The sequence below is a fragment of the Vigna angularis genome, chromosome 4 (assembly GCF_016808095.1).
Source record: "Vigna angularis cultivar LongXiaoDou No.4 chromosome 4, ASM1680809v1, whole genome shotgun sequence".
In the NCBI taxonomy this organism is placed as follows: Eukaryota; Viridiplantae; Streptophyta; class Magnoliopsida; order Fabales; family Fabaceae; genus Vigna; species Vigna angularis.
This window is the reverse complement of record NC_068973.1, coordinates 40,452,724-40,479,210: the sequence shown is the minus strand read 5'-3', so window position 1 is coordinate 40,479,210 and position 26,487 is coordinate 40,452,724. Positions and strand designations below refer to the sequence as shown.

The window sequence follows — 26,487 nt, the reverse complement described above, 5'->3', positions numbered from 1 at the left end:
ACAAAAGAACCTTAATTACATTATGACAGTACATGATAATGCTGTCATGAGAACAATGCTGTGTTTGTTTTTTGATAATCCATGGGAGTGATTTTCTCACTCTTGTTATAGTGAGTCATACTCCAGCTTAGGTTTACTTTATAGACTTCTTTTCACTCACGAGTTGATAACTTTGCTAAAAATGTTATCGTCACTCACTTTTACATATTCCACCCAATTCTCTCTGTAGGGAGGGATTTTGTTGGTTGTGACTAGAATTTCTTTCACCTGCAGAAATTCAGAATGGATGAAGCTTCTAAAGAAGGAATCAATGGCTGTGTGCTATTTGCTTCATGGTTGTAAATGAGACAAGAAAATCATTAAGGCCTTGTTCACTTAAATGGATTTGGGGGAGAGTGATTGAGGAGATTTGAGAGGATTTGAAGGTAAATTTTGTTGTTGTTTATTTGAGTGGATTTGGAGGTAAGTGAGAGTGGATTTGGAGGTAAGTGAGAGTGGATTTAGAAGTAAAGTTTGTGAAAATTAGTGTAGGATTTGATTCACGTGATAGATTAAAAAAATTTACTTCCAAATCCATTCTCATTTACCTTCAAATTCACTCAAATAAACAACAAAAAATTTACTTTCAAATCCTCTAAAATCCCTTCGATCACTCTCCCCCAAATCCATTCAAGTAAACAAAACCTAAACGATTTTTTTCTATTCAATATTTTGTTGTGACTCTAATCTTAGACTCTGCTATTTTTACTTTTTTTAAATGTTGGAATAAAATTCTCCACAAATAATTTTAGATAAATAAATTATTTCATAACATAAAATTAGCTTATACATAAACTATAAACAAGAACTTAGAAACATTTACTTACTCATTTTTACAATCTACATAACTAATTTAACTTCACTATGTAACTATTTAATTTAATTGAGACTTAATACCTCTTTTGGTCCCTCTTTATAAGGGAAATGTTTAAGTCCGTCCTACCTTTTTTAAAAAGTGCAATGTGGTCCCAACTTGTAAAAAAAGTGTCCAATTTAATCCTTTTTGGTTACGGCGTCAAATTTTTAATGGTGCAGCTGCCACCCTAGACAAAAGTTAATGATGTGTACAGTTTCTCTGACTGCGTGGCAACCCTAATTCCCAAACCCTAGCTTCCTTGTGCCGCCAATTCCCCAATTTTGATTGCAGACACTTACCTTCGTCCCTCCCATCCTGCGAGGGGCTAGCCAAATCGTAACCCATGCTGTCGAACCAGAGCTATACGAATTATAGCCCAATTCAGCACGAACTCATCACAGCAGCTCCAAAACACAATTCCAGCAAAATCAATTTCGATTACTGCCTTCTTCTAGTGCTTATGTGCCTCGAAAACCCTATTTAAACTTCACTAACCCTATTCCACTCTGCAATTTTTCCCTTTGTCCCCTAAAGAAAACAAAGCCCGCAAATTAGGTTTCCTCGCCGCGGACCAGATTAAATTCAGCAGAACAGAATACTGCCCTGGCCTGTTGGTGAACGGACGAAGGGTTCCGGCGAATCAGCCTTTAGAGTTTATCAGAAATTTCCTAATTGAGTTGCAGCTTGTTGTTATCGCACGGTCTGTTATTTAATTGAACATGAGATCATTCATTTCATTAGGTTGTCGCGACAGAGGAGGGAGGCGGGAGCATGCAGACGTGGCAGAGGAGGGTGTTAGGCTGAGAAGACCCTCAAGAAGACGCTCGAGATCTGCGATTTCTGCCCAAACCAAACCCTAACTCAGAATTTTTTAATCACTGCCACGTGAACTTTAATGGAAAACACTGTCACTGTCACGTTATGAAGCTAAACAGCCACGTTGCACAGATCACTCCATGCTGTCAGCTGGATTGTTAAATATTTAACGCCGTGACCAAAAAGGATTTAATTGGACACTTTTTTCACAAGTTGGGACCACATTGAACTTTTTAAAAAAGGTAGGACGGACTTGAACATTTCCCTTATAAAAAGGAACCAAAATAGGTATTAAGCCTTTAATTTAAAAACAACACCTATTCTATGTATAAGGTTTTTTTTTCAAAAATATGGGATGCAGGAAGAAAAACATAGTGGTGCAAGAAGAAGCAGCCTCCTTTTTAACTTTTAGATTAGCCCAAAGGCCCAAACAAGGGTGCGAATAACGTTTGATTAGCCCAACGGAGACATTTTGTTTACTAACAACAGTCAAAAAACATACGTAATTTGACATTTTAAACCATTTTACACTATCTTTTACTACATTTTATTTCCTTTTTTTTTGCAAATATAATAATTTACCTTTTTTACTACTATTTTATCCCTACATGAATGTAAAATAGTTATCAAATAGTGTCAAACAAGGTCCAACCTTGGATACTCCAGGCATTCAATTGTTAAGGTCGGATATCACCCAAAATGGTTTGGTGAAAGATTAAAATGAAGTAATAATGATACGAAGTAAATGCTGCAAACAATGGCTTTTTGAAATTCCAAGTTCATTGTCTTCCTTTTGAATTTCCAATTCTAGGTTTGAACCCCCAAATACATCCACTGAGCAAAGGCAATCTCTGCCATGAAGAATTTTCTTCAAGTCATATAAACGATAAGGTGGTTGAATTCAGGACAATGAAGTGAAAGAGACAGAAATAGTATTTCATGGAACAACAACAATCCTACGAGTAAGTGTTTTAGAAATTATACGAGGATGTTGACAAAAAAAGAAAAACTCAACATAGCATCACTTTTCGTTCTCTAAGAAGTTATCACCTACAAAATAGGTAGCAGTACCAGAATAACATACAAACCAGTACTTTTAAACAGTCATATTCATTCACTTATTTGTTCATCCATCCATACACAGATTGCGTGTTTCATCGTGTCATGTTGTCTTATGAAGCTTTACACTCTAACATGCTTCTGAAGCACTGCTGATAACACTGCCTGTGACTTACCTGATCCAAGACTATCAACCTTTTCTCCCACAACCCATTTCAACTTTTTGTACCCAAACCGTTCAATCAACCTGGTTAACACCCTTTTCTTCTCTTCATCAACACAGTAGAAGTTATCAAGCCATAACAAACCACCTGGCCGCAAAACACGATCAATGTCAAACATAAAAAACTCCAACTTCTCGTGCCTCCCCCCACCATCCAAACCACTCGCAGCACGCACCAAATCAAACACATTGTCATAAAACGGGAACCTATGATCCAAGCTCAAATATAGAGGAAAAAGTCCTCTTGCAGCAATGAATTCACTGAATGGAGCACCAACATTCAAAGTGGTAGTAACCACAGTAACATTCCTCTCGGCCATCACAGCACCAAAGGACCCAGACCCACCTCCAACATCAAGCCCTATCCTAATTCCACCACCTCCCAAAGTCAACACATCATCAACTAGAAAATCATTCTTACTCCTAGACTTCACAAACCTCTGATTTTCATACCCATTAACCAAATCAAAGCAACCAATGCACTCTCTACTCAACTTTTTACCCTTCAAACACTCAAAACTCTTGCAACCTAAACCACTCCAGTTAACAGTGTTGTTAACCGGAGGTTCCCAAAGCGAGGTGGGAAAAGGGCGTAGAAGACCCACCTTAGAAATGGTTTTAGAAAAACACCTTCTTCTCGGTAAAGGCTCACACCCTTTCAGAACGAGTTTCTGTGCCACACTCAAATCATTGGGGCAGGGTCCAGAAACCTTGTAATTCATGTACTGATACAACAAGTCCGAGGATTTGTCGCAGGAGTGGCCCACAGACGAGACCATTTCGGTGATTCCAGTTTTCGAGTCTTTGCCCAGAGGAAGGTGGTGGCGGTGGAGAAAGAGTTTGAGTTCGTTGGAGGTGTTATTTCGGGAAAGGTCAATGCTTTCGTAGCCGAGGAGGTCCTTTTCCATCTGGGCAAGTTTCTTTTGCGACAAGTCGATCTCTCGTAGAATGAGGGTGACTTGTTCGGAGATTAGGGAGAAGTTTTTGTGAAGAAGGTGGTGGTTGTGAAGATCTTTTGTGGAAGAAGAGAAGGCATACAGGGCAAAGAGGTTGGTGGTGATAACGGAGAAGATCATGAGAATGTTAACTCCGGAGGAACACACGGTTGAACTTTTGAATCTGGCAGTGCCGTCGCCTATTTTCAGAGACACGGAACCCATCTTGGAGAGTAAAGAAGAACACTACCTTGATTTGCTTTTGTGTGTTTGTGTGTTGCTCGTTATTTTACACGTAAGCTCTTCATTTATACGCCATCTGTGTATTATTAGGATAGTAATACTTTTACACATAATAAATTTTTACACTTATTTAATATTATTTTTCTTTTTTATATATATAAAAAATTATTTTTTAATGCCTATTTTACTCTTACAGTGATTTTTTTTAAATAATCGTTTTTCTGTATGATTAATTGTAGTTACTTAATGCTTAATGATGCACAGGAGGAAGGCGTAATGCTTCTTATGAATCGAAGACTATTTTCGTCCACCTCATCATTTTTCATTTTAGGCTCTTTGTTTTTTTCATTTTAGGCTTTTTTTTCTGAAGTATTCATATGTACACTAAAAATCTTAGTAATACTTAATTAATATGTAATAGAAAATAAAAATCATAATTTTTTAGAATGGATGATGTCATAAAATGAAAAAAATAAAAAGTGTTTGATAAATGGATATATGAAATCAAATATCATTGCTCTTTTTAGTTTTGTTCCTCTTTATCTCTTGAAGAGAAATGTCAAATGTTACTTTAGAGCTCATTCCTTTAATTATGGTTCCTTTTTTATTAAGTGCTATAAATTTTATATAATTATGGTTCCCTTTTTATAGTTTTAAATATTTAATTAATAATAAAATGTACATTAGAAAGAGTGTACTTACAACTCTTTTCTTTTTTAACCATTAAGTATAATTTATAACTCTGGAAATAAAATCTGGCTTACTGTATAACTGGCAACACATCTCTCTTGTAGCAACAAATATACCAAATAGAATTCTTTAACGCTGCACATTGATGAATGTGTACATCTCTGTAGGCAATCAATTTCAAAGGCAAAAAACTTGTTCAATAGAAAATAAAGGTCAATAACTTAAAAGCCCACTCTCAAATCTTAACATAGAAAACATTTACTTAAGTCCAAACTTTACATAACCACATCAACTATTCAAAAACTGACTTTATTGTGTTCCCTGTGATTAGGATGAATTTGCAGCTATGAATTTGTGAAATCCTAGCATTCAGCTATCTTCCAGGGACAGATTCATTCTAAAATAAAACTCCCAACCCATCCGTTTGGGACAGTTTACACTTAATCGAGCTTAAGTTTTTCAATAGGGCACTTACACCGCAGTTAAATAATGATTTATCATTAACAGCAACAACAACGAGTATGGTACGAAATTTTGTAGCAGCTGGGCCAATAAGAATTGCATGCAAACAGTTATTATCCCCTGAAATATAAGAATATTGATAGCCAAACTTCAAAGGTTTGTTCTTCGGTGTGTTGTGCCTCTGAATCAATAATCTGATGTCATTTGGGAGCTTATGTTCACAACATTTGTACTTTATAGAGGCTAGATCATTCGCATGGAAACACTGTAGGTGTAAGCCAGAAGAAAGAAAAAAGCAAGCATGACAAGCTTACAGTTTCAAAATTCACCAATTGAAGGGCATACATTATTATGGAAAACGTATGCAGTCATGTAGTCAATAACTAAATGCTGAAATAAAGTAAGGCATGCACAGCAGCAGCAATCGGATGCCTTTTCTCCGCCTACCAAAAGGAAACAAGAAAAACCAGAAAAATCCCCAGCAGTTAATAAGCTCAAGAATTTTTAGCTATTGCTTCTTGTCTTCTGCTTTCCTTGGCTGAAAGAAGCGCACATAAAGCACAGAAATTAATTACAACTGCTATAACTATAGACTACACTTCACAGAGAGAAGACATATTGAAGACGATGAATAAAAGTCGTATTCAACACTAAACCAAATTGCTGAGTTATAGAAACAGAAGTTGTAAAGCCATGCATATAAACCGCTGTTGTACAGGCACAAGTAACTAAAAAAAAACCCATCGAACAGTGACAACATATTTAGACAATGTTTGGAGAAACTTTCTCACAATCAGTTAATGGAGAAGAATATGAAATAAAATAAATTGAATTTCTGTAATATGTCAAAATTAAATTATGCACTTCAGTTTGGAAAAGTTAAATGAGAAAACTTATATGAATGTTGAGTGCATAAGTTGACTTTAGTTTATAGAAGAAGCTAAATTCATCTTAAGTCTCAATTTTCTTGTAAATGATTATGAACAAGTTTATCCAAACTAAGTACTCCGTTTTATCAATCTGCAAAACAACTACTATAAAAAAACCATTAAGTTATCATCCACAAAAATACCACAAATTCCCTCATAGAATCCAGGAAATTCTCCGGTCATTGTGCACACACCCATAACCAAAACTAGCAAGCCTAAAATGAATTTTGCGAACCACACCTTACTTTAAAATCATAACTACTCTTCCATCAACAAAATTTTCATTCACTGGCATAACAAAACTCTACACACCATCCTTATGGTTGCCCACTTTTAGCGGACACAGGGATCTGAGAGAAAAACTTGTAATGCATAAAGGACTATGGTATCTGTTAACTATATCACCTATGTTTGCATTCTACACACAATCTAAATTGTGAAGTATCACATAATAAGATCAATGAACCTTTTTTCACTTAAATTACTTAGGTGTAAAAGTATAACAGGCCCAATAAATAAAGTTGAAAATGAGTACTCACTTTGGTGGGGGGTGCAATTTGAGAAAGCTCCTCGTCGGGGATGATAACGGGCCAGGATTCTCCGGCTTCACGGAACATCTGCTCCGTCTCGAGCTGCCGACCTTTTTCCAGAATCAAGTTTCTTATGTTCTGTGCCGGTGTCGCCGTCGCGTCGAACACTTCCTCCACGCCGTTCACGAATGTCACTGTTATCTGCGGCGCGCACTCTACCTTACCGCGCTTTACCTCCACTTCGCACGCCGGGTTCGATTCCTTCGCCTTACGCGAGTTGCATTGCGCCAGAAACTCCATACACGACGCCGTTCGCGGATCCAGCGCGTTGAACTCGATTTTCACTCTCGACAGGAACTTCAACATTGTTCTATCCAACTCGGAGTCGTAAAATCCAAAACCAATGAAGGTCAAAACCTTAATCAAGTTGGTGAAGAACGCGTAAAAGGAGAAACCGAAAAAAGTTTATGGGGATGGATGAGTTTAGGGTTTCGTATTTCAAATTTTCGCTTTCTCTTCCATTTGGGGGATTTACTATCTCTAATTGACAATTACGTAAGCAATATTCAATATTGTAATTAATTTATTTTTACTTTTAATATTCAGACTAAAATAAGGTTTTTATTATTTAAATTTCATTATTATTTATTTTAATCTGGTATTTATACCATTCTATAAGGTATAACATTTTGATCATTTCTTTTGGTATGAATAATTTTACTTTTCAATAAATAAAAAATAATTTATTTATTTGAAAAAAAAGAATTGAATATTTTATATTTCAAAATTATTAAATATTTTTTATTTTATTTTACAAAATCATATATATTTCTAAATTGTATTACTTTTATATTTATATTTTTTAAGCTAGTTCATAAAAATAATAATATTATAAAATTGATTTTATCGACAAAAAAAAGTTATATATTTTTAAAATTAAATTATTTTATGCAATAAACATATGTATTTTAGCTTGTGTAATAATTAAATTAATGTAAATAAAGTTAAGCGAGTGAAAACATTTATTTGATCATTAATTGATTGGTTTTTTCTTTCATTTAAATATATTATTTTTAAGTTACTTTTTCTAATCCTTTTATGTATATAATATATATACTATTTTTTTTTAAAATAGACTATAATCTAATTCTTATATTATATTATATATTAAGGAGTAAATTTTAAATTAATTTAATCTTATTAAATCAATTTAAAAAATAAAATTTGCAAGTACTTATTATGAATTGACTATAATTTCAAACAAAAATTAAAAAATAATTTTTAAATAATTTTAACAAAAGCTGAAAATAAGGAAAAGATATTGCAAGTGTAAACAACAATGATCCATTCAACAGCATTAGTGTCATCCAGACAGATGGCTTGTCGATGTGATGTCACTCTCTTTTACGACATAGGAGAAGTGGAGCGTCAAACAAGAAACTGAAAATAAAATGTAAAAAACCAAACAGAAATTTATAAATCTTAACATATTGAAAATCAAAACAATAAATAAAAATAAAATATTTTAACAAACCAAATGCCCCATTCATAAAAATATTCCACAATCCATGAATTATGTTTTTATGACATTTGTTGCTAACTACAATTTCTAATCTTAAATTGGCGATTTCATGTCCATATTGAGCAAAAAAGTTGTATCCTTCACCTTATGGCCAATGATAACGTCAAGGCAGATTAAATTCCACAAAAATGTAAATTATATTGCCAGAAAGTAAAGAAAAGAAAAAGGAAAAAGACATCATCCAGCTGGTGGTGCCTGCAATCAGTCTTCATCTTAAAATACAATCATCGGAAGATTGACCAAGAAAAGTAGTAAATTTGGCAAATTCTCAAAACAAGGGAAGAAAACGAAGAGCCTTTCATTAAAAAATTATACATGTAGCTTTTGAAACTAGTTGCAAACAAGGCTCACAATTGCTCATCAAATTAAAGGCTAATTGGATCACATCAAAAAGCATATGAACCTGCATTCAGCCGTCACCATGACATTAAACGGCAATCGACACCACCAATCAACAGAGTTCATTTAACTGCTAATCTCATGATCCATTTTCATTCTCTTTGAACTTTGTATCCCCGCCACGGTATTACCTCGTGGCTGAAATGACGCGTCATGCTGGTAGGCACAGTTGGCTCCATTTCGACATCCTCTAGAACTGTTGAAAAAGATACAAGGCTTCATTATCTTTGGTTTTGACACTTTAGCTCTTTGATTGTATGCTGGCTCATAACTTGTTACTGGCTGATGAATCTGACGTTTACTGGAATATGGCAGTGTTTCTTGTTTATCTCCTCCATGTTGCTGAATTAAACTCTTATAGTAGTTAACATCTTTCGCAGCAGGAACCTCAACAGGAGAAGAAACAATAGCTGAACTGGTTGCAGGCCTAGGAAGCCATTGGGTAGAAACAGGTGCCACCTGACCTCCGGTAGATGGTGTATAGGAAGAAGTGGCTGAAAAAGCAATCGATGAAGGTGTAGCGGTTTCTCTTTGATTAACAGGAATAGGAGGATTTGAAAAAACCGCACAGGACGACCCCACATTATGTACATATTGCGAATTATTAGTAGGTCCATAATCTCTAACCAATTTCTCAATCACTTCTGGATTGCTGAGAATATTATTAAGTAATTCATGGTCAATCAATTTCCCATGTTCGTTGCTCCTCACAATGTTAGTTAAAGCAATAGATGCAGCAGATACATCAGATGTCAGACCACGAGCAAATTGCGTACTTGTGGCAGAGTTTGAATTCTTCAACATACCGGGAGGTAATTCAAGAGATTGTGAAGCATCAACTGGTTCCAAGGAATCCGATAATGTATCTGCTGCTGCATCGTCATCTTCAATTGCCGTTATTGGTATCAGTACAGGTTGAACATCCATGTAATTTGAATCTTCAACATCCACTGAAACAGAAGGGCTGCATGCAGGGGAGAAAAAATCTTATATGACAAAATATGGATACAAAGAAAAATTACAGTACAAGGCACGGAAGAGACACAAACTTTGGAGGAATGGATGATGTGCGAGGATAAATAGCTTCAAGTACTCTCATCTCCCTCTGACGTTGATCCTCTACCTCTTTGCTTTCTTCCCCAGACACTACTTGCCATTCGAGATTTAGCACAATCTGGGAGAATCACAAATTGACTAAAAGAGATGTAATAATGAAGACAAACTCATGGATATAGCCATTTTTTTCTTACTTTTCTTTCACCTATTTGGACATATAGATAATACTGAAAATTACAGAGGAAAAATGCTTAATAGAGAACTAAAACAAAACTACCTTTGGAGGAGTAATCCACTTAATAACTGGTATTTGAGATGGCTTAATCTCAAACTGACTTGAAGTATGAGTTCCCTCAAATCCAGGAGGCAGAATGTCATCGGAACCTGGTCCACCTGCAGGGAACTGCAATGATGCCTTAGCTTGGAGGTGATCTTGAGAATTTAATCCAACCTGCGAAGGGGATTCTTCTGATAAGAATAGCCTAACCTGTTCGATGAAAAAGTATTAGTCTTTTGCCTTTTGGCACTCTTCTGACATTTATTCATATATCCAATAATCAGGCAGAATATTCTTCAGTAACTAACTATTAATACTATCCACTATATATAACCTCAAGTAAGCGATTATTAAATACAAATAATTAAGAACAAAGAAAATCATCTTAACCTTGAGGCGAATACATAAGATCATCCAAAATGAACTTATTGAGTACAAAACTCAACATGAAAAAACTAAATACCGCACAAAATATGATAAATTAAAACTCCCTCAAACTGACATAATGATCACTTACACTTATCACATCCAAAAAATCAACATTAATCATTATAAACACACAATCAAGCCATTCATGAAATATTTCATCCAAGTACAGTCATCGATGATACAATGTGAACTGTTGTCACATAAAAATCAACACAGCTAGCTAAAATATACTGATGAAACTAATAGATGCACTAGCACTCAGAGTAGTTTCAATCATATTAGAAGCATATTCCCTTTCAAATTATATAAATCGTATTTTCATCCAATAAGTACATGAAAGGCCATGATCCAATATCTTCAATTCCTTAGTATTCTTTAAGATTTTCACAGCCTACTGTAGACTCAAGGAATAACTGCATCCAGAATACCCCACCCTTGATGGAAACACTATTAATAAAAACACAAGTTACAATCTCGCCATAGCACTAGGCAAGATACTGATGCGTCTCATTGAAACTGGATACACAAAAATATCTGCCCACAAGTGAGTCTGGCCTTCTTTCCATGTCCAATGTGCACAGACTGATACTTGGAGTGAAACCAGATTATGATCCCTGATCACAAAAAATAAAAGATTTGGACTAGATCTTTCCACCTCTTCATCTCGGATTTGGATTGCAAAGACCACATAGAACTTATACAATCACACTCTGAAAGGTGTTATCTGAGTTCATAGGCTGGCCAACCAAAAACCTGTCACCTTTTCCTCTGATTGCACCAGCAGTACATCTCGAGAAAATATCACTATGACTTGGCCATCCCATGTTGGAAGTGGCTGAGGTCTTGCTTTTAGTCTCCTTTCAAACAGAAAAATAAAAAAGTTTTAGAGCAAAAGACAACAAAGACGTCTAAGCTGCAGAACTCTACCAATTCAGATTGGTCAACGAAAAAGAGCCCATTGTAAATAGTAATAGCAGTGAAGAAACAAAAAGTCTGCTATTTTTTTAAACTCTCCAGGGACTCACGGACACACTTGCAACCACAAATAATCTATGAACAAAAAATTAATTTGAACAAAAAAGGAAGTGAAAAGTGCAGATATAAGGATTATGCAGAATTATTTTAATCATAATAATAAAAACAACGTCAAAAAAAAAATAGTTGGACAGATCGATGCGTCACTTTGAAGTTAGTACTATCTTCTTTTATAGAAAGAATTACGGCAAATAAGAAAATTATAGACCACAAAGAAATCAACTAATCCATAGTTACAGACAGAAAGCATAAGCATACAAGTTAACATCCACAGGATACATCTCAAAGAAATATAAATTACAAGGAAGAATGGATTCCTTTTTCCACTTAAGCAAATAAGAAATGTCTGGAAATATTATGTGCAATTGCAGTAACACATAATTGGACATATATTTCAAACCGTTAAAGCATTTTCAGATGTGATCCAATTATGGAAAATTTTCCTTTAAGTATGCGGAAAGCATATAGGCATCTAGAAAGACCTACTAATGTCCTCTCCTCAGGAGTCCTGAGCCAACGGGGTTTTTTCCTATATGAAATATTGATGGTAATACACTATGAAAAAGAAAGTATAAGTGGAAATCTTCAAAAAAAATTGCACGTAAGGGTGAAAAACAAGAAATTGACTGACTAGCTGATACAAGGGCATTCATTCTCCAACAATAAACTATGTTTCAAATAGAATTTAACATAGTAGTAAATTGCTGATGTTTCATTCCCTACACATGAAGTCTTCCATGTAACTATGCATTAAAGTCCAGATTGCAGTAGGCTATTAACAGCTTTTTCTAATCACACAACAACAAACATCAACTCCACATCATAATGCATTCCATAAAACTGAACCTAAACATTCGAGCAATAATATCTCACATAATAATTCTAATTTTTTAAAACATACAAACAGTTCACAAATCACATTTAGTCATCAAGCCGAAGGAATTTGAGGTAATCCTGGTGGAGGCAAATTTGGACAGTATATATACATGTATACATACATAATGTATTTCTGTCAGAAAATATTGGTAGATGAATTTTACTAATTTCATTATTGCCTTCTTCAGGAGTTTTAATAGAGCACTTCAAGCAAAAGTTGGTAATTATTTGTTCTTGCACGTCAGTCTCCTACTGTCTATAAGATTGCAAATGGCAGCCATAGTCAAAGATGCACTTGCCAGAGTCTCGTATCAACATTTAAAATCACATGTCAAGACTCATTTTCTCAAATGATCTTTCTTGCATTGGCTGATTACCTCACAACTTACCTACCAGTAGCTTCAAGTGAATAAAGAAACAAAACAGCCTGCAGCTTATCATGGTTCTTAAGTTCCTTTGTATTTTGGAACAAAACCTTACTTTCATTTTTCTTCTCCCATGACTTACAGCCTATTTTACAGGCATCTTAATCTATGGCCAGTTAATCAGGAAGAAAATCCTTGAAGATTTATAATTTTAATTAGAGCCATTCCTTCCCCTGTCAGAACTACACTGCGACTTTGAAAGGTTACACCCTCAATTCTCAGGCAGAACAAACAAAGCCCGATCATACTCATACTGTAATCAGTTATCAAATGATGTTTCTGTCATTGCCTGACGACCTTACCAGTAACTTCAAATGAATGAAGAAGCAGGACAGCCCAGACCTTAATAGGAATTTCAAATGAGCTATTTCACTTTAGTTCCTTTCGTATTCTGAAACAGATTACCTTCCTCTTTCTTCATTTCTTCTTCAATCATTTAAAATCCCATTTTATAGAAATTTAATCCATGATGACTCAACTTTCATTGAAAACAAGTTAGAGAGAGAGAGAGAGAGTCCTCCAGGGTTTACAATTTCAATTAGGGTTATCCCTTTCCTTGTCTGGCAACATTACACTGCATCTGTGTTAACTTCGACTTCGAAAGGTAAAACCCTCGATTCTCAGATAGAAGGAAACAAGAGCGATCAGATTGTAATAGGAATCCAGGAAAGGTAGATTACGGAGTACGAACAGAGAGAAGAACACAGAGCGAGATTAATGGAAGACAAAAAGGCATAAATTACAAAAAAAAAAAAAAAGGTTTACAAGAGTAGCGAGTATCGGATGTTAAGCATGGGAAGGAAGGAAGGGATCGATTCGGGATTGGGCAGATAATTTTACCTGACAAAGATCTAAATCGGAGGCCCATGAAACTCTTTTTGATTTTTGCAATCGGCGCATAATTAGGGAATGGATCGTTAAACTTCTTGGATGGAAATGTGTGTGAGTATGGAAGAATAGATTGGAGAGTAAACCCTAACCAGAGAAAGCTATTTATATCTTCGAAGGGCCCTCACCGTCACGCACACGCATACACACACACCCACCTCTCTCTCTATCTATCCATCTATCGCAGTTCTTCGCTCTTCACATGCTCAGAACTTCTTTCTTTCTTTCTTTCTTTCTTTCTTTCCCAGGTTGCCCTTTTCCTTAAAGCTCGAAACCCCAAATTATCGTCACTCACCCAAATCTCACCGAATCACAACTTGCAAATTGGAATATACAGCCACAATTATCACCCCCAACTTTTTCTTTTATTATTTTTCCTCATTTTTTCAATTATCATTCTCTTTCTTTCTCTATGTAAAATAATTACACATTTTCTCCTTAATTATTTTCTCATTTCTTCCACATACCCACTCTCTCGTCACAAGCCAGATTAATCTTAACTCATTTTAACAAAAAACATCGTATTACGTTAGCTTTATTAAATTCTAAATGTTTGATAAAATTACCAATAATTTGTATATATAAAAGATACTTTTCAATATATTTATGTAATTTCAATATAAACGGGAGAACTTTTTTAATTTTAATTTGTATTTAATTTTAAACATAAACTATTCTAATTGCATTTATTTACTTTTAAAGGTTATACAAACTGTCACCACGTCTCTCGCTATTTTCCACTAAGTTAACATTATATATCCAATTCATACTAATAATTAACTTGTATTTTGTAATGATTTTATTAACAATAATTAACAATTTAAAACCAGAAAGTTTGGGTGATTGATTGTATATCATTAATTTTAATAACTCATTATTCCTTTTAAACAAATATAAGTTATACTCTTAATCACAAAGTTTGAGCCCTCCTCTTTTACACATGGTTAAGAATTATTTCCTTGGCCAATTATTTTTTCTTTTCAAACTAAGGCCTTTTTTTAACATATAATATTTTAGTTTTAAAACTTTAAACTAGTTCGATCTTTAAACTTAAAAAATTAATAGATATTCCAACTTTAACGTAAAATCCAAATTTATTATAATTTAATTTTTAAATTTTAAAAAATAATAGATATTTCAATTTAATCACAATCTATTTTTTTACGTGTTAATTTATATTTTAATTTATTATTTAAGTATGTTATATTATTTAACACGTTTAAAATGTAAATAAATATTTTTCTATAATATGACAAATTATTCTTCGAAACGTGAGTTTGTTTTCTTTGATGGATTTTCTTTCGGAATTCAAATTGTGAAACTGTTTAAAAAGTTGGCTTTCAAAAAGTAATCTTGAAAAGTCTATTTGTACATTTCAAATTAAACGTCTGAAGCCAATCCACATATTTTTCTCATTACTATGCTCCTAAAATGTATTTGTTACACATTCTAGAAAAGATATTCCAAAAGTCTTTTTAATAGTTTCAGAAGCATAATTCTAGAAAAAAAAAATTATGAATAGACATTAGAAAGTTTAGTTATGAAAATATACAAATTAACTTGTAGAAGATTTATTGGAGGTGTTTCAGGAAAAGTGTCGGGTCTATCGAGGATGAGATTCCATGTGAGTTACACAAACACCAATAATATATGAGTAAACTATATAAGTCTCTATCTAAAACTTTAAAACAACGGGTTAATGGGTCTTTCACCTTCATATATTGATCTACTTTCTCATTTTTATTAAATGTGAAACTTGGACTCACACTTGAATTCCTAAGAAGAAACCCGCGTGGTGTGTTTTCCATGGGAATTTGAAAATTAACTACCACCAAGAAGGTTATTTAGTGGGAAAATTAATAACAATAAATTTATATTTAAAAAAACCGGTATGAAACGTAAAAGTTTTATGGGGCCTGTTACCAATAAGGCTTAAATCAGGCCTATGACTTTATTAAGGCAGTTTCTTCCTGCATCTCATATGTTTATTCTCCCACTTCTATGTATATATAATTTTATTTTATTTTTAAATTGTGTAATCTAAATTTTTTTTACCTTTTCTTTTATTACGGATCGGTGAGCTAATCCAACTTGCCAATAATTTAACTTTGGGTGAGTCAAGTTTTTAATTGCCAGGTTGAATTTGAGTTCATATCAAAATTTGCAAATTTTTAAAACCAACTTGACTGAAATTTATAATCATAACGAGTTAGATTGATTTGAGGTTTTAACTTACTTGAACAACTCTAACGACAATGAGAAAACTTCATTTGTTAAACCTTATCTTGTGTGCTTATATACTTATATTTTTATTATTTTATATAAATAATAACTTTTGTAGCAACAGCTTTTTTAAAAAAATTACGTAAGCACAATGAACTTTTGTTCTGACCTTGGTGCTTATCAAATTTGAGTGTTAACTGGCTTGGTGCTTATCAAATTTCTGTAGTTTGCTTATAGTTAGTTCCTTTAATTTTCACACTGATAAAAGAAAGCTCATTTAAATACTTTTTATCATCAATTATTATTTTTTAATTAGAAAACTTCATAAATATAATCTCATTTCCAACTCTTTTTATCAGTATCCAATTGTAGTTAGTTCGTTGACATCTAAATCATCCAAGATAAATTGACAGCTCTACTTATGAAAAATTCCAAAACACTTTCAGTTCAGTCAGAAGTTTCTCAATTCCGCCATAATAGTAGTTTGCTTTTTGCTAATTCCAAAAGAATCGGGCTAACAAGGCTTTGGCATATTACAGCTGAGTTTTGGCTCTTTTATCCTTCACTTCAGTTTTTTCAAAAGAGTTCTCAGGTCACAAGAAAAAGGGGGAAAAATCTGGATGATATTCAGCTTATTTCGATAACGATGAGTAATGGCTACTATAATCCTTCAGTTGGTCAAAATCAAAACAATAATACATTCAACAAACATAAAAATATTTCATAAGTTTGAACTCTGAAACTTACAAATCGCGTGCGCCTCACAGGTATGGCACAATAATAACCATAACCAGAGCAACAAACAATGTACATAACATATATAAGCCTCACTCACTTTTACAAATGAATGTTCCCAGCAGTCACAACCAAACTGAGCACCTTCAAATTTGGGGAAGCAGAAAAGGGAGGCAAAGAATGCAAAGTGTCAAGAAATATTTAAGGAGAAGAAAAAGAAAAGCATGTAAACGGAGCAGCTATGCTTCAAAGAGAATTAACAAATGAAATCATCGTAGAAGCTTGTCAGCACACTTCCGCCATCAATTCACCTCAGCCATTTTCTCTCTGGAAGAATCAGAAAGCAAGTGGTAAGTAGTACAGCTTAAAAACCAGATTTTTTTTTCTCTTCTCTTCATGACAAAATCTATGTTCTCCACAAGAAAGGGCGGACACTGGACACCCAATATGTTTAACTCAATAACCAGGATTATTCTGACTAACTATAAGAAGGCGAGGCAAAGAAAGCACAAGGGATCAGAGACAGCCATACATTACAAATATCTTAGAGGTAGAGCAGCAGTGATATATTCACAAGCATGCTGGCCTAAGAAGTTAAAACAACATTCTTTCATTAATATGGAAACTATGCTTAAAATCTCCAGGGGCAGTTGGACCTCAAAAATGTGGTGGTATTTCCAACATTACTTATAGAACAAACTTCGAAAAGAAACTGATAAAAAAAAGTCTCTCACATTCTAGTTCACCCCGCCCCAAACAACCCAATGGTCAGAAACACAAATTTAAGTAATATAAATATTAACTTTTGACAAACCAAATCCCAGATATAATCTGTAAACATAGGCTGGATTCTTGGAAAGTGCCCAGCCCTGATTGATTGAAGCTTGTCCCCACACACACACACACAAAAAAAGTTATCCATTACTAGCATGTCAAACAGCCATAACAATGCAATAGACTGCCAAGATAACGGCTTATCAATTAATCATAATTTTACTAGCAACAACCCTTACACGTACAAACTAAATTGATAGAAAACACTATTCAATGAAGACAAAATGGATGATCCATTCCTGATAACAAGAAGATTCAAGCTTCAAAATCCTAGCAAAAGAAGTTACTTATACTCTAAAGTTTACCTTGAGGAGGATTTACATTGTTCCCTTTGGCAGTCTGCTGTGCCTTAGATGTTGATCGCTGGATACGTGGAGATCCTTGTCTACCAGCGGCACCAGGTAAGGAAAGCCTCTTCTTAACTTCAACGTCCCGTTCATGCACATCTGGGCTTGATCTTGGCGAGTTATTTGCATTAATCTTGGCCTTAGCAGATTCTGTAGCTTGCATGAAATGGGGAACAGAATTGTTGCTAGTATTATTATCTCTAGGTTCTTGATCAATGTCATCAGGCTTTACTGAGCCAAAGGAAGTGCGCCTCTTTCCGTTCTGCTGATCTTTAGGTAGTTGCTCCCTACTGCCTCTTGATCCCGAATCTTGATTTGGAGTAGAAGGAGATTTGTTACTTAAGGGTAGGCTCCGACGTTTATTGCCAGATCTATTCTTGTTGGCTTTGTTCTCTTTAGTTTGCACAGACACTTGGCTTGAAGGGGTTCCTTGTGATTCCGGAACAGTCAAATGGCTTCTAGGTGATGCTTCTGGAGATGATCTTAAATCTTGCAGACCAGCCTCTGCTGGTTCTCTCTGCAGATCAGATGCATTTTTCTCAATATTACTAATAGCAGGCTCTCCAGAGTCCACAGCCACCACAGAGGGACCCAAATTGCCACTAATGTCATCAACAACCTCCGACTGATCCAAAACAGAAGTAGCTACATTAGAAGCTGGGATGGCAGATGAAACATTGGCCTCATCATCACGGTTTATTGTGTTCTCAAGATTACCAATCCCTTCCACCAAATCTTTGGCGTCTCGTTCATTTTCCATTATACCAGGCTCTGATATGTCAGGTGAATCAAGTGTTGAAGAAATGGAGAGTTCAGTGCCACAATCAGAACCAGCAAGCCTAGAAAGATAAAGAGCAGGATTTTCAAATGCAAACTCTTTCGATTTATATGCACTGTCATTGCCAACAGAAGAGGTGTCTCCTTGTGATTCAACTGCTGAATCTTGGTAGGACAAATTGTTTGTCCTGCCTGAATTTGCTATTGAACTCAGCTCTTCAAATTTTGACTGTGCAGCAATAAATGCAGGATTACTGACCTTTTTTGATCCATTCACAGTTTTCTTTCCTTCAGACTCTAGTTGCTCTGAAGCAAATCTTTTCACGGATCGTTTGTTCTGCTCACTGTCAATTTCAGGCTTCTGATAAAAAGAAGTATGCTCTGGTGGTGGGGTAATTTCAGGCTCCCCATGAACAGAACTGTGTTCTGATGATGGGGCAATTTCAGGTCCCTTGTGAAGAGAGTAAAACTCTGATGGGGCACTTGCATCTGATGCTGAATTGTCATTTTGGAAGGAATTGGTATCAGCTAAGGTAACTTTGGCATCATATGCAGTTTTTTCTTCAGCAGGAACCTGTTCCAAGTCATCTTTTACAATAGATGGTGAGGAGCAGCTTGCTTGGAACTCAAAGTTATTAGCGTCATAAGTAATTGACTTTTCTTCATCCTCAGATGGCAGAGGTGAATCCTCAACAGTGGGTATTGAGTCAGTGGCTGGGGGAAAGGGTTCAGATGGAATACCCGTTTCAAATTGAAACACAGGAGCGCTATCCTTGCTTTCCTTTGAGTGTTCTGTTAGAGAACTAGTTTCATTGCAATCTGCAATATCTTTTGATGATATGGACATCCACCTTTCCAACCATTTCCAAGCAGAATCGGCTTTAGAAGGATCACACTTGACATGGATAGGTTTGTTCTTTGGTGTTGATTCCAACAGCTTGAATGTAAAAAAAATAAAGGATGGGAAGAGATTTAGTGAGATATTAACAAATATAGGAACTGCGAAGTAGGGAACAAACATATCCATCTTCAGCATACCTGACTTGCAAACCTATTGCTAAGCAGCTTCTCAATGGAAGTGTAATTCACATTAGATTTGGTCATCAGATTTTCATTTCCCTAAACAAAGGTAAAAATAAATGGTCATACTTAGAGCAAGGTTTCCAGCATATCAATTAATGATACTACAGATCATATGATGCTCTTCCAAATAACCAAAAAAAAGAAAACCTTCAACTATTAAACAATGAAACAGAGATCCTGTATTCCATATTTCCTGTAATCGTATTGAATGCTTAACGTATTACGGAGGGAAAATTCTATGGGCTAAACATTTCCCAAGTTCAAGCAAACTTAAACAAGTAACAACTGGGCAATAATCATCAAACTTATTAGACAGAGGACAAATCAATTGCCAATCACTAATTTCAATTTTGAAATAACAATACCAAAATTTCTGAGGAATCCTTTTCGCCATCCTTGTGAATTAAATGATTTTCCAGATGTGACTGCTGAGCACGACGAGTTCGCACAAGGACCTGCATTTTGATTATGGATTGAGCACAACGCAGGGTTCCCAGAGCATGCCTCCGGACCAAGTGCCCACGAATGGCAGCTTGCAACTTCACTACTTTCTTACGCTGTAGCAGTTCCCTCTGAGCCTGAAAGCAACGAGAACAATACACAGAAAAGCAAAGTTAAAACAGTTCCTTCTTTCAATGTTCTGGATTAGCAAGATTTCCAAAGGTACACATACCAATAACCCCCTAATAGCTGCCTGGATGACGATGACATCAGACTCTGGTGGATTCACATCCACCTTCCTCTCAGTTTCAATTACATTTGTTTCCCCTACTTGTGAGTTTTCAAAAGAGGATAACTGGGGCTTCTCATCAGAGCAATTTGTTGTGTAAACCTTCTCGACAACATTAGGTTCAGAAAGTGGTTGAAAATTAAAATTAGTACATTCTGCACTTTCCTTATTTGTCGAAGATGGAGCCTCTGCTATCACAGTATTGCTAAGCACACGATGCCTTGCAGATTTCTTGCGAAAACTCCAACCACGTTTATCATTAGACTCCTTGATCTGGAATAATATTTTTGAAAAATGTGAAAAACAAACGTGGAGCCATGCATGTAACACTAGCAAGAATACATAAACTCAGTTTCTTCTTACTGCTAGCAAGAAAGTAGAAAGTAGAAAGTAGAAAGTAGAAATGCTCAATATAATTCTATTTCGGCCAAACATCCTCCACAAGAGTATTTATGGGAATTTATAGTTTTCCAGCATGAATTATATGCAAGAAGCCAGGAACGTGATTCTGATCCTACATTTAGCACTAAAAGAGATTCCGTACGAAGATGTTACATCTCACCCTTCGGTTACAAATAGTGCAATATAAATAGGATGGGATTGCTGATTATTGGTAAGCTAGAATAAGCATTTTCTAATACATGTTTATTCAAAACTATAAACTATTTCCCATATTCCTTGCCCGAGACATATGGCCAAAATGGAAGGTTATTCAGTCATAACAGAACCACGCTGTTTGAAATGCAATCAAATATTAACTGTTCTAACTTCACAAAAGTAAATTCTGGTATTCAAAAGTTTTTATGGTACTCCTTTTAATTTCAGCTTTCAAAAAGTTTTAGTACGGAACTTAGAAGTGGAAACTACAGCAAGTTACAAAGAATATTTTTCCTCTAAGCAAGTTAAAATATGTATATTTTGTTTTTTTTCTTCTAATTTATTCAAAACTACATTGATGATGTGTCTCAAATGTAAGATTGAAATGGAATGATGCTTCAATCACGAAAGATCCATCTTGTTCAGACGCAGAACTCTTGCAATTTTGCAAAAGAAAAGTCAGCTCGTGAAACAGACTTCTACAGTGTTTTCTTCAAATCCAGCTTTTAATCAGTTACACAGTGGAATTAAAAAAACGAAAACAAAGAGAAATACAGACAATTTTCCATATGACAGATATCATTAGTCACAAAACACGACAGGAAACGGATATTAGATGAACTAAATTTATCAAAATATCCTAAATGAATTTCGTTTCAATGATCTCACGATTAATGCATCATGCATCTAAGACCTGCTGCACTCTTATTGATAATTCCAACAGCTAAAGGCCTTTGTATGAATCTTTCACCGACTCAAAGAAATTTACTAGAAAGCAATGTGCAGCTATTTGAAGTTACATGTGCAATGAATACACTTCATCCAGAGAAAACACAACGAACCAAGAAGCACAGATCTAAAAGTAACGTTGATAGTAACTCGATATCAAAAACGTAAAATGTAAAAATCCTAAGGAGGTTGCTAGACCCCGGATTTAAAAGAATCAGTTAACGCATACAGTTTCTGGATCGTTCCCATGCATTGGCAATGCAATGAGTTCGATGCAAACAAAAATTTCTACATTAAGGAAAATAAACTTAAAAAAGTGAGCACAATAATTGCAATAATCAACAGAGAACACGTGCAGCTCCCTCAACATCCAACCGTAATCATGAAACTGAGAATGACGAGAAGGACAAACGAAAAAGGAAAGTAAATGATGGAAAAACCGCATCAGACTATATTGTAGAGGCTTTTAATAAGCTATAAAAAAGGAAAACAAAAAAAGAAGGAAATGAGGGAAAGAAATGGAAGGCGAAGGTAGTGATTGATGAATGCCGATGCAGAAGAGAGCCCTAGCACGTCAATTGGAGAAGAGAAAGAGAAAGAAGATGAGATCAAACATGCAGAGAGAAAATGAGATGGTCCGAAAGACAGTTAGAGTGGTTAAACTGAATTGAGGAAGCAATTACCTCGGAGACTTGGTGGTAGTCGTCCTTATCGGCCGCATCGCCACCGCAAGTGATTAGCTTGAAGCAGGAGGTAGATTTGCCCATGGCTCAGTCTGGGAAAGGAACAAAACAAGAGAGCTTTGTGTTGCGGTTGGTTACCGTATTGGAAAATGGAAATAGAGAGAGAAAAAAGTAATAAGCTTAAAATATACGGACCTCAACTCCCTCCTTAAATCTGCCTTATGTTTTTGCCTTGGAGTCCGCGTTCCGTTTCTTTCTTTGCATCACTTCATCTCCGTTCTCGTTCACCTACCCAAATAAAATGGATCAGTCTCTTTATTTTTTATTTTCTTTTACTTTTTATGGTGTCACCTTTTTATATACTCATTTCATATTTTAATACGATATAATATAACTATATTATGTACAATTTAAGTTTTTGAACACTCTTCCGTTTGAAATGTGGAGAAAGACGATTTTGCCCTTCTCGCAGTTGATTAGGATTAGGATATATAGGACCATTACCACTACCATTAACATCCAGCGTGTTGTGGTCCCCTTACCTTTATACTCCAGTAATTCTTCCATTCTTTTTGGTTTTTCTTATTTTCTCTTTTAAGAAAATACAGATTCTTACCATTGATTTTTTTTTTTCATTTTTTTTTCTTTCGTGTGGAATAAGAGCTTTTAATGGAATCCATCCCTCCTGAATTTCTTCATGGTTTTACCTAAATTCTTCTTCAAGCTATTTTTAGAATTAAGTCTGGAATTCGCACTGTTTTTTAGAGTGTAAGTTAGTTTGATTAATGCATAGACTAAGCGATCATAATTTGACTAAAAATTACTATGGGAGTTGCATCCACAACGAAATATTCCTCATAAAAAAAATTAATTATAGTTTCTATATTTTTTTTCACATTTAGTTTAATCTGTCATTGTGTTTCGAGCGTTTCTCATTAAAAAATTGTTCTGCAGAAAAAATAAATAAAAATCAAAACCTAGATTTTAAATTCTCAAACGAGATAGGAATATGCTGTCGTTGTTACAGTGCATGGTTATAAGAGTATTATTTTAATTTAAATCTGTTGTGATCATAATCATTATTTAATTAAGCGATGATAATGTGTTTTACTTGATATGAACGTAACTTAATCGAGATAAACTTGTCTATAATTTAACTTCTAGGTTTTAGAGTTTCTCACTCGGTATCCTTTTTCTCAACTTTTACGATGCAGCTGTATGTAAATGGAAGTTCCTGTTAGAATCTAGGAATAGAAAAAAATAAATACCGTTGCAGTTAATAGAATTATTCTTTTATTTAAATCACAATGTCTGTATTGGTTAAAGTTCGTTTAAACTTATACATTTTGTAGGTCTCGTATCTTATTACCGAATATTTTCAAAATTTTATATTTTTAATAGTTTAAAACACAATCTTTTTAAATATACCATCACTCCATTGTCTTTCATTGAAAAGCTCCCATGCCTCTCCACAGATCCGAAGGTCTTGATGAGTATCATAATTTGGCATCTACCTAATAGAAAGTTTCAGCACTCGTTTCAAATCAAGAGGTGTATAAACCGACCATTGTTTATGGCAACGTGGGTCCACGAAGCCTTAGTTAATTTCATTTCTCTCTGTGTTTCCAAAGAAATATGAAACTATAATTGTTTTTTTCCTGACACGGATTGGGACATTATCTAATCACGATAGATACTATGAATATTATTGATTAAACGAGATTTTATGTAAAGTGAAAATCCAGAGAAAAATTAGCTCAATTTAAAGTAAGACTATATCTCAGTCAAAAATTATTTTTCACAATATAAATTTTTTAGAGATTAAGTTTAATATAATTTGAGAATGCATGCTGACTTAGAGTTATAAATTGGAATATGACGTATAATAATTATGTAGAGATTTATCCTCAGAGAGTCGTTGTTCAAAATTAAGGTTGGACATAATTCAGCAAATTATACTAAATTATAGTTATCCGTATTATATTATACTTAAAAAATTAAATTACTTTTTATAAAAAATTATGTTATTTTGTAGTTCCGTTTTAAAAAAAAATATTTTTTTTATATTTTCAGTGCAATTAATTATTGAATGATGTCTTTATGTTTATGTTCAATCATTTTTCGTAATTCAATCGTGTTATTTGTGGTTAGTATATGTAAACAAAATCAAATCATAAATATCCATTTAACCAACTAATGATACATCTTTAATGTACTGTGGGGAAGTCCAACCTTATATATAAGTTTGACTATCCTTTACCTATCTTACTACTTTATTTTACCAAAAAAAATGAGAACGCATAATTAAAGGCTTTCTTTTAGCATATATAGACAAGTAAAAGATATACTTAATAGTTGATAAATTTTTTGGTATAAAATGATGGTAACGAAATTAAAATTTAAGAAATCATGTAAAATGTTATATTTATCTTACTTTTTTCAATTTAATTATATTTATTATTAACATTAATATATTATAATTGTAAATCATATAGACTCAGGTTTATCCGTTAAACTAAAGTTTCAATTGAAGTTTAACAAATTTTGAAATGATATACTACAGTAGCACAAAAGTACCAATATCAAGTGGTTAAAACTGATTATTGGGTTTAACCACCTAAATCTGTATAATAAACTCTACTGAGTCTCGTAAATATTGGTCTGAATTAAACTGAATACATTTTAAAAAAATAGAAAAATCCTAACAAAAATATATATTAACTGTTTGCTAATTCTTTAACTTCTAAATGATAAAATAAAAATTTTAGATAAAATATAAGCCTTAAAAATATTTAAAAACATGTAAAAAATTATTGTGTAAGTGTTTTTTTCATCAATTTTATATAACATTGAAATTTTGATAAGATAAATATACAACGTCACTTTTAATATATATTTTATAAAAAAAATAAAAAATATTGAAAAACAAGACAAACAGTGGAAGAATTAATGTTTGATATATTTTTTTCATAAACAAGACAAACATTTATTACACTGTGTATTTATTTTTATCTAACATTACACTTTCTTTATTAAATTTAGTGAGTCATTTAAATTAGTCTCACCCAAGTGAATCGATCATAAATAGATTAAAATTTATTTTGATTCCCTTTTAAAAGTGTACCAAGTGTATTAAATTTAATCCATACACTCTGCACTTGAAAGGTTGACATTTTTTCATGTAACCATATATAAGTTTTTTTTTTGATAAATTATGAAGAATAAAGGGCTAACTCATCTCACTAATTTGGTTTTTATTTTAAAATTTTCAACACATCGAATCAAATAATCAAAAATCTATATTGTGTTTACATATAAATTTTTGTTGTACTTGTGCAGTATAATTTTATAACCTTCACTTTTGAAACTATTTAAGTTATATTTTGTTACACGATTCCTTATTGTTATCTCAAAATATTAAGATTGAAGCCTAGTTTTATGTTATTTTGTTTATACTTTTTAAATTGAAAAACATAAAATGTATTTGAGTATTTTCCAGCTAAGATGTATCGGTAAAAGATTTATTTCTCTGCCTACATATTGAGGATATGTTATGGGATTATTTGAATTTATTATGATTTTGTTAAAATTTGTTATATTAACTGGGTATAGGTAATATTTAATTTTTTAAATTGAGATTAGAAACATCGATAGGTATGTATTATATATTTTTCAAATCATGTTCCAATATTTATATTCATTTTTATTTTAAATTCTTAAAACATATTTAATTTATTAGATAAAATTTAGATTATTTTTTATTTTTAATTTCATTATTTAAAAAAAACTATAACTATTTGATATTTATATAATTGTTATTTGATATTCTTATTTTAAATATTTATAACATTGTATTTTTTTTTAATATTTGAGTTACAGATAAGTAAGTGCGTATTTTTTTAATATTTAATAGTTGATAATATTATATATTTTGTGTGAATTTTGTTTTTTTTTTTAATTTTTAATTAATATGAACATTAATACAAGTATATCTATTAAA

General features: G+C 33.5%; 4 protein-coding genes across 7 annotated transcripts; all 4 read right to left on the bottom strand.

The window, feature by feature from the left end:
• Positions 1-2,804: 2,804 nt before the first annotated feature.
• Positions 2,805-4,205, bottom strand: LOC108342112 (probable methyltransferase At1g29790). Its single transcript, XM_017579817.2, has one exon. The coding sequence runs from the start codon at positions 4,151-4,153 to the stop codon at positions 2,894-2,896; it is 1,260 nt and encodes a 419-aa protein (XP_017435306.1). The 5' UTR covers positions 4,154-4,205; the 3' UTR covers positions 2,805-2,893.
• A 1,254-nt stretch (positions 4,206-5,459) lies between these two features.
• Positions 5,460-7,311, bottom strand: LOC108341987 (uncharacterized). The gene is made up of 2 exons (XM_017579687.2): positions 6,792-7,311; positions 5,460-5,861 (listed from the first exon to the last, which is right to left on the bottom strand). The coding sequence occupies exons 1-2, from the start codon at positions 7,146-7,148 to the stop codon at positions 5,832-5,834; spliced, it is 387 nt and encodes a 128-aa protein (XP_017435176.1). The 5' UTR covers positions 7,149-7,311; the 3' UTR covers positions 5,460-5,831.
• Positions 7,312-8,016: 705 nt separating this feature from the next.
• LOC108343058 (zinc finger CCCH domain-containing protein 6) lies at positions 8,017-14,062 on the bottom strand. 3 transcript variants are annotated; one of them, XR_008248298.1, is made up of 5 exons: positions 13,702-14,062; positions 10,097-10,306; positions 9,813-9,937; positions 8,768-9,727; positions 8,017-8,222 (listed from the first exon to the last, which is right to left on the bottom strand). XR_008248298.1 is itself a non-coding variant. In XM_052876060.1 (5 exons), exons 1-5 carry the CDS (start codon positions 13,759-13,761, stop codon positions 8,830-8,832), a joined length of 981 nt encoding a protein of 326 aa, XP_052732020.1. In that variant the 5' UTR covers positions 13,762-14,062; the 3' UTR covers positions 8,551-8,829. The 3 variants fall into 3 exon arrangements, 2 of the variants coding, with proteins under 2 accessions (XP_052732020.1, XP_017436590.1); XM_052876060.1 differs by lacking the exon at positions 8,017-8,222 and having other exon boundaries at positions 8,551-9,257; positions 9,570-9,727; XM_017581101.2 differs by lacking the exon at positions 8,017-8,222 and having other exon boundaries at positions 8,551-9,727.
• Positions 14,063-16,646: 2,584 nt separating this feature from the next.
• On the bottom strand, positions 16,647-22,772 carry LOC108343123 (protein IQ-DOMAIN 32). Of its 2 annotated transcripts, XM_017581202.2 has the most exons (7): positions 22,683-22,772; positions 22,488-22,579; positions 20,422-20,751; positions 20,114-20,326; positions 19,704-19,784; positions 17,847-19,602; positions 16,647-17,034 (listed from the first exon to the last, which is right to left on the bottom strand). In XM_017581202.2, the coding sequence occupies exons 2-7, from the start codon at positions 22,569-22,571 to the stop codon at positions 17,015-17,017; spliced, it is 2,484 nt and encodes an 827-aa protein (XP_017436691.1). In that variant the 5' UTR covers positions 22,572-22,579; positions 22,683-22,772; the 3' UTR covers positions 16,647-17,014. The 2 variants fall into 2 exon arrangements, with proteins under 2 accessions (XP_017436691.1, XP_017436690.1); XM_017581201.2 differs by lacking the exon at positions 22,683-22,772 and having other exon boundaries at positions 22,488-22,648.
• Positions 22,773-26,487: the final 3,715 nt, after the last annotated feature.

Bases quoted from the DNA above. Each gene is read 5' to 3' on its own strand.
- LOC108342112 (XM_017579817.2), bottom strand. From the start codon at position 4,153: ATGGGTTCCGTGTCTCTGAAAATAGGCGACGGCACTGCCAGATTCAAA.
- LOC108341987 (XM_017579687.2), bottom strand. From the start codon at position 7,148: ATGTTGAAGTTCCTGTCGAGAGTGAAAATCGAGTTCAACGCGCTGGAT. The intron at 5,862-6,791 runs GTGAGTACTCAT...CGCTTCTTTCAG, and splicing joins AAATTGCACCCCCCACCAAA to CCAAGGAAAGCAGAAGACAA.
- LOC108343058 (XM_017581101.2), bottom strand. From the start codon at position 13,761: ATGCGCCGATTGCAAAAATCAAAAAGAGTTTCATGGGCCTCCGATTTA. The intron at 9,938-10,096 runs GTAGTTTTGTTT...TGATTCTCCCAG, and splicing joins AGTGGATTACTCCTCCAAAG to ATTGTGCTAAATCTCGAATG. The intron at 9,728-9,812 runs GTTTGTGTCTCT...CCCTGCATGCAG, and splicing joins ACATCATCCATTCCTCCAAA to CCCTTCTGTTTCAGTGGATG.
- LOC108343123 (XM_017581202.2), bottom strand. From the start codon at position 22,571: ATGGGCAAATCTACCTCCTGCTTCAAGCTAATCACTTGCGGTGGCGAT. The intron at 20,752-22,487 runs GTAATTGCTTCC...ATATTATTCCAG, and splicing joins ACTACCACCAAGTCTCCGAG to ATCAAGGAGTCTAATGATAA. The intron at 20,327-20,421 runs GTATGTGTACCT...CGTTGCTTTCAG, and splicing joins CAGCTATTAGGGGGTTATTG to GCTCAGAGGGAACTGCTACA.